Below are 18624 nucleotides of genomic sequence, written 5' to 3' on the forward strand. Positions count from 1 at the left end.
CATCTGTCCTGTCCTTGTGTTGGCTGGTCTTGTTGCTCTGGTCACTTCCTCTGTCTGGCTTTCTGAGTTCAAGCAAAACATACTGAGCAAAGTCTCAACACACGCACACACAACACAAACAAAAAACCACACACACAATGCCACACACAACACACAAAACAGCATACACAAAACACCTTACACACAACACACACAAAGCACCTTATAAACAACACACATCACATACACAAAACACTTCACACACAACACACAAAGCACCACACACAACACATGAACATACACAGCACACACACCTCACCCAACACACATAACACACACAAAACACCTCACAACACACACAAACCACTTCACACACAACACATACACAAAACACTTCACACAACACATAAACACAACACACACATCTCACACACTACATACACAACACACACACTGCAACACACACAAAACACCTCACGCATAATACACACAACACACACAACACAGACATGTACACACACACACCTCACACACAATACACCTGAGCACCACACACAACACACACAGCACAACACACCTCACACACAACACACGACAGACACACCTCACACACAAAACAAACACCTCACACACAACACTTCACACACAGCACACACACACTGCAACATACACAAAAAACACCTCACACACATGTAACACCTCACACACAATACCACACACAAAACACACATGACACACAACACACACAAAACACTACACACATTGGAACACTCAAAGCACCTCACACTCAACACACAACACACACACCTCACACAACACACGACAGACAACTCACAAACACACAAAAAACACACCACACACACCTCACGTACAACACACACGCGGCATCACACAACACACAAACACAGCATACACAAAACACCTCACGCCACAGCCCACAGGCACACGCACCTTGCACACACAGCTGTGCAAAGGTGGAGTGTGAGCTCCAGCCTCAGGCTGAAATGTGAGCCCTGCGGTCACCTTGGAGGGAAGCAGCCCGCTGGCCTCAGGTTAGGTGAACCAAGAGAAGCACCGCCCTGATGACTCAGCCACTATTCTTACCCAACCCCTCTTCCGGGGCCACAGACCACAATGGCCAAGGCCAAGCAAGAACAATCACAGCGTGAGAGCAGGCAGCTGGCGCGGGCTCCGGACCTGCCCAGAGCTGGATCAGGCACTGCCCTGAACCCTCCCACACTGGAGGCGGCCACCAGAAGGCGGGGACACCGGCCTCCTTCAAGGACAGTAGCCCCGCTGTAAACAGGCGGCACTTCCCTGGGGCAGGCCAGGCCCTCCCTGGAAGCAGGCTGGCTGTGGGCTGCCCAGGAGGCCGGGGAGCGGGGCGTGGGGGCGGGGGGAGGCGTGGAGTGGGTCCCACACATGGCTTCAGGATGTCCTAGTGAAGGCTGCCCTGAACCTGAGGGCACCAAGATTTGCTGGTATGAATCAGTTGCTTGCAGAGGGTATGAAGGTAAACACAGGGAGGAAAAAAACAAGGACACTGCCCTTGAACTTCAATCAAAAGCTGTGGGGCCACCATTTGGACCACTGTTAGGCTGCAGCATCGTGAAAAGATCCTGCAAACCTGCACCTACCAAGGACAGACTCGCATGTGCCCTTGTTCTGACTGCGGTGGTGCCTCCAAGTCTGCAAATGCGGGATCACAGGAATCATCTACTGTAAGTGTCTGTCATCGATATCCTCACCCTCACGAAGCAGGGGACACGCTCTGGAACTCATCAGACTGGTTCTCTCCATCAGGAGAACCAGATCAACAATGAATGGCACACAGCAAAGGATGTGGGCACCAGAAGAACCACGCTGCCAAGTCACCTTCACAGGACAACCAAACAGGCTCTTCCCCACACGCCACGTGTCTTCCCTGTGTCACACCAGCACGGAGGATCTAAGCATGCTATTTCATTCGATCCTGGCAGTGACCCCGAGAGGAGATGGTGGCACCCTCATTTTACAGAAGAGGAAAGTGGAGCCTAGAAAACTGAAAGAACTCCATTCAAGGCCACACAGCTCACTAGTGTCATAGCCGGGATGGGACTCAGCCCAACTCTAGTCCATGCTCACACCTACTACTACATTCTGTGCCTGTGTGTGCATGTGAGCACATGCGTGTACACATACATGTAGACGTACAGAGCAGCTGGACCACAGGCTGTGACTCCACTGTAAGGAGCCCGGCCACCTCTCCCAGCCTTAGGGACAGCAGTTACCTGAGCAATGGTGAAGCATTCTCTCTATGACCCAGCAGACCACAGCCCATGGAAAGGTAAGACACCAACTGTCCCTTTATAGTTCGAAAAGCCAGAGGTCCCAATGAGACTATGCTTGCCTCCGACATCCCTCCAAAATCCAGTGCCAATAGCTTGCCTCTGACATCCCTCCAAAATCATTCCACTTGACCCGTGGAGAGGTGGCGCATGCCCCTGATGCCTTGGTCTACACCCTTCATAATTTCCCTCATCGCACATTTTCTCTGCTGATTCTTAGTTCTTCCCACCTTCCAGAAAGGCACATGCCAATCATTGTGGTTTCCTTTTTACACTGGCTCCCAGGAAGCTCCAACCCTGTGTCCGTCCATGTAACATCCACTAAGTTGACATTCACAAAGGGAAGTTTGCCTCCCAGCTCCTTTCTCAACAACACTATGTGCCGCTTTTGAGTCCATGAATTAATCTAACCTCATATTCCACTTTTGTAAGCTGCTGCAATAAACAAACAGAAGATTCTGCTACCGGGAATAGGAAAACGAACATCACAGGTAAATAGCCACAGGTTCAATGCACCACCATCACAGAAAATGTTCCTTCTCCGTTGTGTCTTAAATGCCCCGGGGAGCCACAAAGGCACCCTATGCCTGCAGACAAAGGACCCTCACACAGTATAATGTCATTAAGGTGACAGACACCCTTACAGTCCTGTCGTGGGAAGCCAGCAGGCAAGAACCACTGGCATGGTTCATCACCGCCTTCCTTCTGCCCCACCAGGGAATTAGGCCCAAGGGATTCAAAACAATCATGCCCTCAGCCAGTGCAACTCCAGGAATTTTGACAGACCCGGCAGCTCACCTCGATAAAACATGCTGGGATGAAGCTATTCTAGAACCTCTCCAAAGGGGTCACGCCCCTCAGGTTAGCTACAGAGCAAAGGCAGGCGCTGGGGGTGGGTACAGGTGCCAGGTGAACTCCAGGTGTGGGAGGGGCCTCCAGCACAGGACAGAGCAGAAGGGCAGCCAGGTCTGAGGGCAGGTCACAGAGGGCCATGCAGGGGCACTGACACCCCAGAGAACAGAAGCCACTTAGTGTCTGGGTAATGTGGGAGTTTCTTCACTTTTCTGAGCTCCAGCAGGTGAGGGAGGGCAGGGCATCTGAGACAGAATAGGTACTCAATGAATGGTAACAAAGAAAAAAAAAAAAACAGCTATCAGGTGACCTGGCCAGGTCCCACAGGGCACAGTGACACCCCAGGTGACATCAGGGATGTCAGTATTATCTGAAAGCAATTTCATGCCCATCCAAAATGCCAGGGATCACAGTGCCAGAAGACTCAGCCCAGACAGGATCAGGAAAGAAGAAAAAGATTCTGTGCTTTCTGCCCTGAGAAGCCACACTGTGCAGGTGGAAACCCTGCCGCCCGAGCTCCACTAAATAGGAGGGTCTGCTTCTACAAGGCCACCCAGCAGGGAGGCAGAAGAGTGCTCAGGCCGGGCTGGGCTGCCACATCCATCCTTCCATTTACTCCTCCACGCCAGGAGGAAGACAGCACTGCCCTGTTCAGGGGAGAAAGCTCCATGCAAAATAAAGATGTGAGGGAACCGGGTGTCTTGGCATCAAAGGCTCACCAACAAATCTGATGGCAAGGGACTGTCTACGAGCTGGGAGAGCCTCAGCTACCACCAGGAAAACAGGTTTCAGCTAGGACCTCGGGACAGGCACACAGCTCTGGGGCCACCGGGGCCTATGACAAACCTGAGGAAATCAGTCACAAACCGCAGCCTGTCAAAACCAAGCATAAAGACACGCCCCCAAGCTCCCCCACGCCACCCGCCACCGCACCCACCCATGGGGGTGAGTGCCACAGAAGAATGGAGTGAGAGTGGACCACAGACCTGGGGACACAGCTGAGGCCAGCAAGGATGGCCGGGCAGGCGCCCACCCCGGATGGCCCCACACCACCACATGGGGAGAGCAGCCCAAAAGGCAGGCATTGCCAAGGCCACCCCTGACTGCACGCCCACAGGCTGATCCCTGCCCCAGTTTCAGCTCACAGCCAGGATTCCCACACTTGAGCTGATCAACCTTGCCAGAGGGTTTGTTAAAGCACTGATCACTGGGCTCCAGTGCGAGTTCCTGATTCAACAGGTCTGGGCTGGGGCCTGAGAATGTGCATTTCTATAGGTGCCCAGGCAATGCTAAGGCTGCAGGTCCAGGGACCACACCTGGAGGCCATCTGGTCAAGGCAATTTGAAAAGGCCACAGAGAGCTTAGTACGGAGTGGACTCACACATGTTCGTCTCAGGGAAATGCACACACACACACACACATTCACATACACATAAACTCACATACATAATAAACACATCCATACATTCACACACAGGTAACAATTACATTATCCACATATACATATACACTCAGATATATTAACAACTACATTCGAAACCTACACACATAACAATTACATACAAGATACATACATTCACATATGTAATATTTATATACATAATATATGCATAGAAACATTCAGATTAACAATTACATGACACATATACACTCACATATAAAGACTACATACCTAATATATATATATTCACATACATAACACTCGTATGTATGGCACATGTATGTATTCATGTGCTGACACATGTATAACACGTACATATTCATTTGTGTGCATATAACAATTACATGTATAACATGCATGCATGTGTTCGTATACCTATAATTACATGCATAACATGCATGTCTATTCATATACATATAACAACTGCATGCATGTGTGTATTCATATACTTAAAACAATTACATACATAATACACACACACACACACACACACACACACACACACAGCAGCAAGGGGAATGGGCAGGAGCCAGGCTGGGCTAGAAGAGCCAGATCGCTTAGCAACCACACCTGTGAAAAGATTAACAGGGAGGCCGTGTCCTGATGCAGGGGGAGGGCTGTGTTCCAGGAGACTGAAGACTCCTCTCTGGGACCCTGGGCTCCAGGGGGCACAGTGACAACATCTAAGCAGCCAGGATGGGGCTCTGGCCTGTCCCGGCTGTTGACAGCCCTGCAACCCGCGTCTTTAGACCCGGCACACGGCTTTAGCCCTCTGGTGCCTCTGATGTCCAGGGCTCTCCAACAAATCTGAGGGCAAGGAACTGTCTGCAAGGTGGGAGAGCCTCAGCTGCCACCAGGAAAACAGGCTTCAGCCAGGGCCTTGGGACAGGCACACAGCTCTGGGACCACCTGGGCTTCAGCCCCGGGCTCCTGGGGCCTGTGACAAGCCTGAGGAAATCGGTCACAAACCGCAGCCTGTCAAAACCAAATGCAAAGACACTCCCCCAAGTCCCCCCACTCCCCCCGCTGCCCCACCCTACCCCCCGTCGGCGGTGAGTGCTACAGAAGAATGGAGTGAGAGTGGATCACAGGCCTGGGGACACAGCTGAGGCCAGCAAGGACGGCCGGGCAGGCGCCCACCCCGGATGGCCTCAGCTCTTGATGCTGCAACATGTTTTTCAAAGTTTCTCAATATTTTAGGTTTCTGAGTGAGATTTTTTTCATGTTCCTATGACCTCAAATGCATACTGTGCTCTTCCAGAAGCCAAGAGACCACACCACGTGACAGCATTAAAAGGAGCATAATAAGGGCACCCTGCCTGTGACCAGGCTTCTGTGACAGGCCTGAGCCCATAGTCCCTCTTCTTTCATCCGCAGCTAGGTTAGAGAGCACCCCTATGGCCACTGCGTAAAGGAGAAAACTGAGGCTCAGGTCGGCAGGGGGAGAGGGCAGGGCTCGGCCACTCAAGTGATGAGGTTAGAGAGCCGCCCCCATGCCCAATGGCTTAAGGAGGAAACCAAGGCTCAGGAGGGCAGGGGGCAAGAGCAGAGCCCAGTCACTGCAGCCAGGATCTGATCTCGACTTCATCAGAGCAGGGAAGCTGCCACACAGGCGCCGCTGGCCGAGCCTGGGGAAGGATGTCCTACTGCACCACAAGACAGAGGCAGTTAGCCACTTCCATGTCTGGAGGTCGCCAGGCTCACAACCCAGAAGACTGCCAAATCTCCAGCACAACACCCCAGATTCTGTGTATGGTGAAGCTAGGGGGAGCCGAGGGCAGTAAGCCCTGCCCTGCTTGAGAAGTACGGGCAACAGCACACCTGACAGACATCCACGAGGAACCACGGCGCACCTGTTTCCCTACCCCACCGGGGAGGCCGAACCTGCACACACTTCCCCAGCAGCAAGACGCAGCTTCCCATCTCCCTCCCAGGGAGTCGCTTCTGATTTGCAGTGAGAGAAGAGGGTCCTGTGTCCTACTGTCTAGGCACAGTGAGCCTTTCAGTTATCCTGCAAGCCCTCAGAATCCTGCAATAAGCCCTCAGAAACAAAGATTCACCCCCTTAGCTCCAAAGGGTGGAGGCAAATAAAACACCAGGAGGTACCACGACCTTCCAAGGAGCTGCATTTGAAAAGCAGACAGCAATTTAAATTTGCCTAATCACAAGCCAAACAGAAAGTGCTACTGTATTTACAAATCAATCCGATTTGAACACACACACACACACACACACCCAGTATTTGTCAGAGTTGGATGTCAGTCTACAAACCACTACACGACATTGTCCACTGCCACCCGGCGACCTAGGCACCCTCACTCTCCAGGTTTTTATCACTAAGACAACAGACTTGTGCTGTCTTCACTTTATAGCCAAGGAAACTCAGCCTGGGGAGATTCGCTCCGAAGGTAACTATTACTGATAGAAAGGCAGCTCCCGCAAAGGCACAGCGGATCTTCTTCTCTAAAAAACCATGCAAATGGCCAGTGCAGCATGGTCAACCTCCTCAGAGAGAGCCTTGGGAATGAAAGCTACAGGTCAAAGGGAGGGCATGGATCCTAGAGGAAGCCAAAAGATCCCCAAAGAGGGCCCAGCTTCAAGAAAGGACTTAGTCCCACAGGATAGAACAATGGAGCCAAAGAAATGCAAAGGGCTTACCTGTTTCAGTCCGGCTTGCACACCGCAGGGAATCACCACCTTTCAAAGACAGAAGAAACAGATAAGCAAATGGATTCTCCAGGAAAAAATTAGCATCATAATCAAGCCAGGCTCCCAAAGGCTGAATGAAACTGTCTCTAACCTCACTCCGACCACAAAGCTGTAGCAGATCAAGACTGACAAGATTTAGTTAAGAGAGTCCAGGGGTTTGTTCACTTTTGGAAAGTCCCTGTCCTTTTTGCTAATGTCATGGAAACCATGGGACCTCCCCTTCAAGAAAAATGCAAATCACTCATAGATACAAAATTTAGCCCCTACTTGCACAAAGAACTGGTAGACCTCGAGGATGGAAACTTCCGAGTCGGTCCGTGTTTGGGGAGCTTGGGAGTGGGGCCCAGAGAAGGAGGTGGAAGGCTCTCCCTGGCAGTCTTCAAGCCCCTACTCCTCCCATCCTCACCCAGGGGCATGCATTCTCTACACAAGGGGCCACTTTTTCTAGAACTATTTCTACAAGTAGAACTGAAAAGAGTCTGAATGTGGCAATGTCAGCGTGGTTATTCCATTCGGCACAAGAGATGGGAGAGGAGACTTTGACTCCATCAGAGTCTATGAAGACCGAGAGCTCCCTGGGAAAGACAAAGAAAGCAAGGGAGGCGAGGCGGCTCAAACACGGTCAGGAGAGGCAGTTAGTTACAGGCACAAGGAGCCACCAGTCCTGCAGGGCAAAGACCCCACCTTGGGAAGGATCGCCACCACTTACTAGCCACGGGACCTTGGCCTTTAATCTCTCCGGGCCTCAGTTTCCACATCTGAAAACTACAGGTAACAATAGTGCCTTCCGGGCAAGGTCACCGTGAGAATTAAGAGACGGCATGTGAGGAGCTCAGAAGAGTGGCTGGCACAGGGCAGGGGCCCCACTCACAGGCACAGAGCTCTCCCTGAGGACAGGGACTAAGGGGGCCAGACTGGCATTGTGCTGCTCTGGGGGGCCCCTTAGGAGCCAGGCGCCAGCAAACAGGATTCGGCTCCTGGTGAGTGACCTCACTCCTTAGCTTTCTCCTGGCACTGCCCCCTCCAGATCCCTGGCAACTGCCTTCTCAAAGAGTTTTCTGAAAATGTGCAATGGAAGGAGAATCTTAGAGAATCTCAGAGATCTGACTAATTGTCCTTGTGGTTTGGGGTGGGTGGTGGCATGGCCTTGGCTCTTGCCAGGACAACTATTTATAGCCTCTTGCTTATCTTACGCAGTCCGGTCCTTAGGGAGTATGTGACACATGGTCGTTCCTGTGTCTGGGACACATGATTACTCCACCAGGGCTCTGACTCAGACGGATGTCTGGGGCAGGGGTCCTCTCTCAGGGCCCCTGGCCCCACCATGAACTAGCTGTCCCCTACACACTCATAGCAGCTGGCCAGCAGGAATACACCTTTTCCATTTGTGTGTCCTCAACTACATGTGTGTACATTAAAGTTTGATGAATGCATGAGAGAATAAGTAAACAAATACATGTAAAGCAAAACAAAACAAAAACGGCTTTGGAAACAGAGGGAGTCACAAACAAAACCTTACAGGATGGTGGAAACAGCCAGACAAGGAGACCCAATGGTTAACAGAGTGGTGTGACTTAACTCCCCCCAAGCATGGTATCTACTCAGCGCACACATGCATCTTGTTGCCTCACTCCACATGTGACATGCAGGCAAGAAATGTGCAAAGAATCAGGGCCCCTGCCTTTCAAACTCACTGTCAGCATTCCTGCAATGGCATATCAAGCGTGACAAAAAGAAATGAGCTATGAAGGCAGGAAAACACAAAGAGGAAACTTAAATGCATATTACTAAGTGAAAGAAGCCACTGTGAAAAGGCCACATACTGTATGATTTCAACTCTGTGACATTCTGGAAAAGGCAAAACTGTGGGACAGTGAAAAGGTCAGTGAAAGGGATTAGAAGGGAGAGAGGAACAGGCAGAGCACAGAGACTCTTTAAGGCCATGAAGCTATTCTGCTTGATACTGTAATGATGGATGCACGTCATTCTGCATTTGTCTAAACCCACAGAATGTACAACACGAGGAGAGAATCCTAATGTAAACAAAGGGCTCTGGTTACTAAGACTGTATCAATATTGGCTAATCAAGTGTAACAAATGTACCACAGGAATGGAAGATGTTTACATATGGAGAGGAAGAAGAGTGTGTCCAATTTTTTTTTTTTTTTTTTTTGACACGGAGTCTTGTTCTGTTGCCCAGGCTAGAGTGCAGTGGCGTGATCTCAGCTCACTGCAAGCTCCGCCTCCCAGGTTCTCGCCATTCTCCTGCCTCAGCCTCCCGAGTAGCTGGGACTACAGGCGCCTGCCACCATGCCCGGCTAATTTTTTGTATTTTTAGTAAAGACGGGGTTTCACTGTGTTAGCCAGGATGGTCTCAATCTCCTGACCTCGTGATCCACCCGCCTTGGCCTCCCAAAGTGTTGGGATTACAGGCGTGAGCCACCGCACCCGGCCTGAGTGTGTCCAATTTTTGTATCAATCTAAAACTCCCTTAAAAATAAAGTCTATAATACATTTTTAAAATTCATTGTATGGAAGCATGCGTTTGTTGAGACAATGAAAAGAAAAGCCCTGTGCAATGTCAGAAACTTGAGTTTTAAAGACAGCAGTAACTTAAGGATTTAGTCCAAAAGCCAGGTCTGTGTGTTCCCACATCCCTCTATGGCCAGACGGGGTGCAATAACTGCCCACCACCTGGCCTGGCCCCAGGATGTCCTACAGAAAAGGAGAGGTGAGCTGTGTAAGGCGGGACTGCCTGAGTCCCATCTCGCCCCAGATCATCCACGGCTTACATGGCTAAGGGGCTCTGGAATTGGCACGCCCGAACTCCATCCATCACTTGTCCCGCACATTTTCACTGACAGTCTTCTCCTGCCAGGACTTCACTTGGAAAAGAAGAAGACTGGTCCCCAACCCCACAGAGCTTACGGCTCACGTAATAGAAACTGCATAAAATGAATCGTTTTTAAGAAAGTGAGCTGGGGAACAGTGGGGGGTGAGCAGCTCCCAGGTTCTGCAGAGCAAATGGTAGGCAGCCTTGCCCTGAGCCTCCACATTCGCATCCTACCGAACTTAGTCCTCTCTTCCAAGAGAATCGGTCACAGGCCCTACTGTCTGTTCGCATATGTGCTGTTACAAAATACAGACAAAAATGTCTCAGGAAAGACCTTTTGTGAGAGTGGATTTGCAAATAAAAATGCTCATGGAACACCAACCAGAGGGAAGGGGGACATTCTAGAGGCAAAGAATTACCTGTTAATAAAGAGAAAACTCATTGTTTCTCTAAGTGCAAACATCTAATTTAGTAAAAACCATGACCAAGTGAACACGGAGGGCACTTGTTCCTTCAATGTGGCTAAAACCATATTCCAGGACAGGAAGTTCCTGAAAAGACATTGTATTTCCGTCACACTTTTCCTCTCTTATACTAAGGCAGGTAAGCTGACCACAGACAGAACCATGGGACGAGGCGGCCGGGCTGGGGATGCTCACGCCGGCCTGCTCAGCACCAAGGAACCTATGGGGACTGTGCAGCGGTGCGATCAGCTGCTTTTGCTGGACAGTCAGGTGTCACTTGCTGTTCTTCAGCCTTAGCAGAGGCAGAAGCACAGTGCTTCCGTGGGCAGAGCTGCATTCCCACCAGAGCGCACACAGCTCTCCACTGAGCCTGCTCCGCTGATCTACAGGCTGCCCCGCCTCCCATGCATCAGGAGGGCATCTCCTGTGGATGGAGCCAGGTAAGGGAGTGAGGCACACCTGCTTGCTCTCCTCACCTCAAACTCCAGCTCTGATCACACATTCCCCAGCACTGTGGGGTTCTTTCACTCTTTTCACTGAATAGAGGGAAGCACTGTGGGTTGGGGCCAACTCCAGGTGGGTTTAGCCTTCCTTGGCACAAAGAAGCTGACACTGCTTTAGCACTTATGTTCTTAACATGCCAGTTTGACTTATTCAGAGACAGTGTAGCCACCCAACACTGCAGGGCTGGGAGGGTCCCGGCACACTGCATCCCCTGAGACTGTCCTGCAGATGTTAACCAGGAGCCTCTGAGCTGCGCCTGGCCCCATCAGTGCACCGCCAGCATGACTGGAATGTGTGCGGTGGCATGGCCAAGGGTCTAGGTGGGCACCCACTGGCCTTGCGCTTTGCCTGCTCTGTAACGTGATGCTGAGTGAGCCGCAGGGGCGTGAGAGGATGAGACAAGAACCAGGCAGTCAAGGCGCACTCCCGGGGAGGCCCACGGCTCATCCAATGTGTGGACTCAAATCAGCTAAACATGGAACAGTGCCCCATCTGCAGGTCTTTCTCTGTAGCCCTCACAATAAGGCCAGAGAGCCCCCACTCTGTGTATGAGAAGCTGCGTCTCAGAGATGGCCAGTGCCAGCCACGGGAACTCTCACAGAGATGACGCCAGCTGGTGCCCCAGCTCCAGACTCCCCTCCTGATAGGAGCTGCACCCTCTCATAATGAGCAACTCCCTCAGGGGTTAGGGTGACAAGAGGTGACAACAGTGAGACAAAGAAGGGGGCAGAGCAGCTCCCGTTAGCAGCTACAGAAGGCTGGAGAGAAGGCAGTGGGTCATGGGCTGTGGGACAAAAGCCATGGGCTGTGGCATCCCCGGGATCCGTCCCTCCCATGGTGGTGGCGAGGGCCCCTCTATGAAACCTGTTTGAGAGCCTCTTTATGGCCTGCTTTCGGCTATCCTGGGACCTAATCAACTGTTCCCAAGGAAACCACAAACAAACACTGCTGTGCCCGCCCCACACCTGGCTACGTGGGTGCCTGGGTACACTGGCATCAATAACCTTGTCTCCAAACCTGCAGGTCCACAGGACAGAGGGGCAGAGGGGCAAAGGCTGGCCACCACGTCATGACTGTGTCCTTGGGAATGTGAGTGTGTGGGTGAGCGTATGTGTGAGTGTGGGTGAGTGTGAGTGTGGGTGAGTGTGGGTGTGTGAGTGTGGCTGACTGTATCCATGTGGTGGTGTCTGTGTTTGACTAGGCATATTTTACTGTGGATATCTGAAAAAGTATTATTTTGTGTGTAAGTTTGAGAGTGTTGTGAGTTTGCGTATGAGCGGATGAGTCAGTGTTGTGTGCATGGGAGTGTAAAAGTGTGGTGGGTGTGAGCGTGTGTGCTTGTGAGAACGTATGAATGTGCATGTTTGAAACCGTGAGTTTTGTAAGTGTGTCTCTGTGTGTTTCTATGTGCACCTATGCCTCATGTGAGTGTATCGACGTGAGAGTGTGTCTGTGTGTTTCTCTGTGTGTGGGTGTATATCTGTATGTATCTCTGTGTGTTTGTGTGTGTGCACACACAACAAAGCTCAGCCCTGCAGTTCCATCCCCCAAGTGAATGAAAGCACTTCAGCCAACAAGCACATTCTGCCTTAGAAAGTGCTTTCACCCATGGTGCACCGGTCCCACCACCATCACCCTCAGTGCTGACAGACACAGGGCCTCAGGTGCAGACTTTCCTCAGTAAGGAGTGACATCAACTCTTCAAACCTGAACCAATCCCTCTCTGCTTACTTCTGGGAGATCTGAGTCCTGGGAGAAATGAAGGACAACTCAGTTCTCCTTGTGCTTGATAGACATTGTTTTCCTTTTGATGAACACAATAAAACTCCGAACTCAGCTTTTATTGTTGTTTCTTATTAAATTTCATTTTGTAAACAGCCATATAGAAAGTGACATTTTTCCATCAGATTCTCTAAAACCGTGTGGGTATAACAGATGCACTACATATTCTGTATAAACATACATATCCTGTATAAAGAGAATAAAGGTAAAATTTAATTCTATCTGTTCCAAATCATCAAAAATTCCAGTCATGGTGGGTCGCGTGAATCAGCTTCCCAGAACCTCACAGAAACATGAAGTAAGGACTGAAGAGACGCCGGGCGCAGTGGCTCAAGCCTGTAATCCCAGCACTTTGAGAGGCCGAGGTGGGCGGATCACCTGAGGTCAGGAGCTCCAGACTAGCCTGGCCAACATGGCGAAACCCCATCTCTACTAAAAATACAAAACTTAGCAGGGCGTGGTGGCACGTGCCTGTAATCCCAGCTACTCAGGAGGCCGAGGCAGGAGAATTGCTTGAACCAGGAGGTTGCAGTGAGCTGGGATGGTGCCACTGCAATCCAGCCTGGGTGACAGAGCAAGACTCCGTCTCGAAAAAAAAAAAAAAGGAACTGAAGCGAGCACCCTCAAGTGTCAAGTATGCTTTTACACAAGCAGCCACTACAGGGAAAGCCTGGAGGCTTGGGCTCCTCTAATCGTTTCTTCCTGCTTGTTCTCTAGGTCATTCTGTCCACAGGTGAAGTCTCTACTGTGGTATCAAGCAGGCCTGGGCAAACCTTGCTCATGTCAGGATTCTGGAGGGGAGGATCAGCTCAACAGTACCAACCCACAGTAATGAAACGCGTTCCACAAATGCACACCACCACACACCACCAGCATCCAGGTGCAAAATAAGCGGAAACTGAGTAGAGACAAACGGGCCAGCCACTGACCTTGCCAAACCTTGCAGACAAGGGAGAAAGCAACACACTGAGTTAAGTCAAATACAGAGACATCACCTTATGCACAAGTTCTATCACACATAAAATTACTTTAATCATAATAATTTTAACTCTAAGTTGCAAAGACTCAGAAATGAAGTTTCCTTTTGTTTTATCTTAACAAAAACAACTATTTTTAAAGACACTTCATGATGATGCCAAGATGGCAGTATTTTCTTTCCTAAGTCATAAAAACAGTCAGAGGTAACCTACCTCTGAGGCCCTGAACTAGCCAGGGAAAAACAGATACGGATGCCAAATATTTGCTGACCACCAGGACCTTATGATATAATTGGGGATTGGGACTCTTCTCTAATCTCTACACCAAGTAGCAGCTTGGTTGCAAGGAGGGTGAAGCTTTTACGAAGGGGTACTTCTGTTATATCACAGCTTTGACTTCCTACATTGTATGTTACTGATCAATAAAATAGCAAGATCTTTAATTCACCCATTAGTTAAGATTGAAAACGGATGCATTGTTCATGTGTTTGTATTACCATTATTATCGTCTATTATAAGGGCAGGGTGAGGAGAATAATCACAAAAGGAAAGTCTGCTCATTCCCAGTGCTGACACTGACCCAAGTGTTTTATCTGCTTAGATAACCAACAGTCTTAGCTCGGGTGGGGGGCGGCTGCCGTAACAACATACCACAGAACGCGCAGCTAACACCACAGCCGTTTATCCTCCCGTAGCCCTGGAGGCTAGGAGGCTGAGAAGATGTGGGCAGGGTAGTTCCTCCTGAGGCCTCTCTCCCGGGCCTGCAGATGGCCACCTTCTCCCGTGTCCTCACATGGCTATTCCTTGTGTGTGTCTGTGTCCTGGTCTTTCTAAGGACACCAGTCATACTGGATTAGGCCCACCCTAATGACCCTATGTTAACCTAATTACCTCTTTAAAGACCTTATCTCCAAATCCTGCCACATTCTGAGGTTCTGGGGATTTGGACTTCAACATTTGAATTTGGGGGAATAAAATTCAACCCCCCAGCACTAACAATCAAAGGTCTGATAGGACCGGTGGAGACGTCAGGTCCACACAGAACGTTCTGGGCACACCAACAGGAGCTGGGTCCCCCAGGTGAGGCCGGGGGCTCCTGACAAGCCAAAGGTGGCCTTACTCATCATTCAAGGATGCTCTTCCAATGGTGCCTGGGGACAGGGGGCTCCGTGGAGGGTTGAAGAGAGGCCTAGGGTCAGACTTTCAACACAAGCCTGCAAACAACAGCGTATCTATACAAAGAACGGCAGTACAAAATGAGGACATTCGAGACTTTATTAACTTTCTTTCCTTCCTTCAAGAGCTTGCCCTAACTTTGCTTCTGTGTCTCCTTTGTCAGGCTTGACCCTGGAATCCCTAATTAGGTTCACATTCCTCAGGAAGCTCTGTTATCCCACTAAGCGTTAAAGCCCAATTTGGCCTGCTCTAATCCCCATGAGAAAACACCCGCCCAGCAGACGCAATTAAACCTTCTCAGCCTGCGGGCTAAGAACGGACAGGAGCGGAGAGAAAGAGAAGGAAAATTCCTGGAATCAGGTCATTATATTTTTCCTTACAGTTAACAGGCAGCTAGTGAAGATCATGTTTGTGGCATAGCAAAAAGAAAAAAGAAAGGCCCAGTCTTCCCCAGTCCTTGGCCTCGGCTTGGTCTCGGCTCTCCTCACCTCTGGGGGTCTCAGTTTCCCTTTTCAATCCAGCTCTATGGAATCTAATAATTTTTAGAGAAAAGAGTTGTGCCCCTATCCCAGATGGGCTTAGCTGAACCTTCCGGAACCTTGTTTTTTATTCCTTTACTTAGGCTGTGTAGCTGTTTAACTTTGGCTACCTTTACCCAGTTGAGGCCCATGGCCCACAAGGCAGGGCCAGGCCTTCCCTGGCCTCAGGCAAACAAGTTACCACTGGTAGGGAATATAGTAGATTTAAAGCAAAAGCACAGTATCCTGCATCCATTATGTCACCATTATTTGTCTCAGATCAGAAATCAAATGTGAACCTATTGTTGGAACAATGTCCAGGGGCTTCTCGAAGTGGCTGAAAAGTACACTTTCAGGATCACTTGCATGCTGTAGACACAAGTCCCAGCAAAGGGCACAGGACAGGATCGCTCGGGGGCCTGAACGCTTTCCTGCAGTGAGTCTGTCTTACAAGACCAGGGCTGAGCAGAGAGGCCAAGCATCTCATGGTGCAGCAGAGGCCCACAGAGGCAGAATCAGCGTCTACAGACCCCCGAAGGCCAACACTTACCACAGTCCTAGGCCTTATCTTTTTAAAAAGAGAAAGAGGACATCTGGTGATTGAAAAAAATGCTAGTGGCTTGCAAAAGAACAGGAAGAAAAACTCATAAATCATAAATCCAACTTAACTGCAGAAAAATTAAAAGGTAGTACTGAGTTGTTGAACAGTCTCTTTATTGGAGCATTATAATATCAAGGGCCAAGATTTCACTGCATCAACATTACTGGATCCATTTCCACAAGGAAAATCCGGGTCCCAACTCATGCACTCCTCACCAGCTACATCTGATCAGCCTACAATTCTCACCGGCCATCTATAATTAATAATAAAGTAATAAAGTACTGACACTGACATTTGTGAGCAATTTACATTTTAATTAATTAGAAGAGATTGATGATTACCTCTACAATAATATCCCTGCATTCTATAGTCTGAATTAGTTTAGTAGGTTGTGTTTTCAAAGACGGTGGCATCACACAAGGTCTTCTGTAAAGGAATTCTGCCATTCCTCCATCAAGAGGTAGAGTCTGTCCCTGCTCCTCTTGAATCTGGGCTCATCCTGGGTTTGCCCTGTGGCCTGCTGTGAGCAGTGGAATATGGCAGAACTCCGAAGCCTGGCCTTAGGCAGCTGCAGTTGCCACCTTCACCTGGAGCATCCCATTCTTGGGCCCAGCCCCCATAATGAAGGGAAATCTGAATGGCTGCACAGAGACACCTACAAGGGGGCACCAAGGTGCCCAGCGCCAACCGTTGGAAACGGGCATGAGGGCGTTTATGACCTTCTGGCCACCCTGTCCCCCTGATAGCACCACATGAAGCAAGCACTGCCCAGCCAACTCACGAATCCATCACAATTTGTTGGTTTCAGCCACTGAGGGTACAGGGGATTTGTTAGGCAACAACAGGGAACAGAAATAGTGTGCCCAGCAATGCACACAGCCCCAGCATGCCCAGATGAGTGTGCCGGGCACCGGAATGCCATCCTTCAGTGCTGTGTGTCGGGAAGTGGAGGGAAGGGGCTCGAAATCAGCACTTGAAAAAGCAAACAGCAGCAGTGAGGCCATGAGCTGTCACAGATGAGGAGATTTCAGCCACGGATGGTGGGGGCAAGAGGCTGGCATAGAGCAACTGCAGCTTCAGCACGAGGCTGGGAGACATGACCCAGGACACCAGCCAGTGGGTGGAGAGGCAGAGAGGCAGCCTCTCGTCCATCTATGCTGCGATTCACCGAAAAACGCATCAGGCTGAACGTGCACAGTATGTGGTGGTGTTGAATGTGAGCTTCAGTTTTAAACAAACATATATTTTAAACCATATATATACTGTTTCAAGCCCCAGAGTGACTGGACAGAACCGAAAAAGCTCTGTCTTTGCATCCAGAGACTGAAATTAGGGCACGCCCTCTGCTTCTCCCAGCTGGCTCTGATGAATTTACGGAGACTGTCCTCTGTGAACTCAATTTTCCTCCTCATCTGTGAAATGGGGATAATACTACATCACAGGGTGGATGCGAACCTCAAGATCACAGGAAAGTCTTGACAAAGAGACTATATCAAATATACACTATTAGATTGGAATGGGGTGAGAGGGGACCACACGGCCTTTCAAAGCAGCAGAGCCACCAAAGGCCATCTCGGCCAGCCATACAGACTTTGCCTCTCTCCTGACACACAAACTCCATATTGTTCAGACTAGGCATTTCCGGAGACAACTTTCTGATGATGAGGCTGTAGCAATGAGACTGATTCGTGATAATACTTAACCAGGGCAAAACAGACATGTCCCTCACCCCGCCCTGTTCACCTGGAGGAAGGCAGGGAAGAACCAGTGCCTGGGACCACAGGGCTGAGTGGGATAGTGAAATCCAAGAGTCGCATCCTACAGAGATGGCCCGGGATCATGTTGATGTGTGCATGGCCCCATCAGTCACAGCCAGTTCCTGAGAGCGATCCTACAGGCTCTTAGAAGGACGGGTCCGAATGCTATGCTTGACACCATGAACATCCGAAACCACTGAACTGGAGGTCTAAGCAAATGAAGGAACGCTTTTTGATTTTGCTTTGATTTATTCATGCTTAACATACAAGTTAAAATACTTGACTCTGAAGAAGCTGTATGGGCCTACTGAATGGGGACCTTAATTACTGGCACCAGAAATGGCCCCCTTTCCAACTGTGTGCCAGCGATCCCTAATCCCACTCATGAATGACAGGGAGTCATCATCTCATATCCACCCTACGCTGGCTTTCTGTCATGGCTCTGGCAACCCCACAGTGAAGGTAGCCCCTTACCACAGCACTCTGTTTGGCCAGTGGCAGGAAGGCTGGGTTTGGGCCCCATGTGTCTGATGCGCAGGCCATCATGGAAGACACAGCTGCCTGCGGGCAGGCTACCCCACCTGCCGTACTGTAGATTCCAGGGTCTGGCACTGTGGACTCCTCGCACCTGATCTCTTCTTCTCCTCTGTCCTCATCTGCAGCCAACATGGTCCAGGCTCAACTCCCTTGCCTAACCCCACCTC

The 18624-nt window shown here is 50.1% G+C and overlaps 1 protein-coding gene across 9 annotated transcripts in view; it reads right to left on the reverse strand.

Annotated features, from left to right (window-relative positions):
• The window catches only part of LOC105492346 (tensin 3), a 308210-nt gene that overhangs the window by 196139 nt on the left and 93447 nt on the right, over positions 1-18624 (reverse strand). For 6 of the 9 annotated variants that reach the window (XM_011759351.2, XM_011759360.2, XM_071095157.1 and 3 more), the window contains one exon: positions 7258-7296. The exons of 1 other annotated variant lie outside the window; for it this stretch is intronic. In XM_011759351.2, coding sequence (XP_011757653.2) covers positions 7258-7296 — 39 coding nt within the window. Of the gene's footprint in view, positions 1-7257; positions 7303-7399; positions 7419-18624 lie in introns of those variants that run through there. 2 more of the 9 variants (XM_011759357.3, XM_071095161.1) reach the window with 2 other exon arrangements.

The sequence above is a fragment of the Macaca nemestrina genome, chromosome 4, assembly GCF_043159975.1.
Source record: "Macaca nemestrina isolate mMacNem1 chromosome 4, mMacNem.hap1, whole genome shotgun sequence".
Classification (NCBI taxonomy): Eukaryota; Metazoa; Chordata; class Mammalia; order Primates; family Cercopithecidae; genus Macaca; species Macaca nemestrina.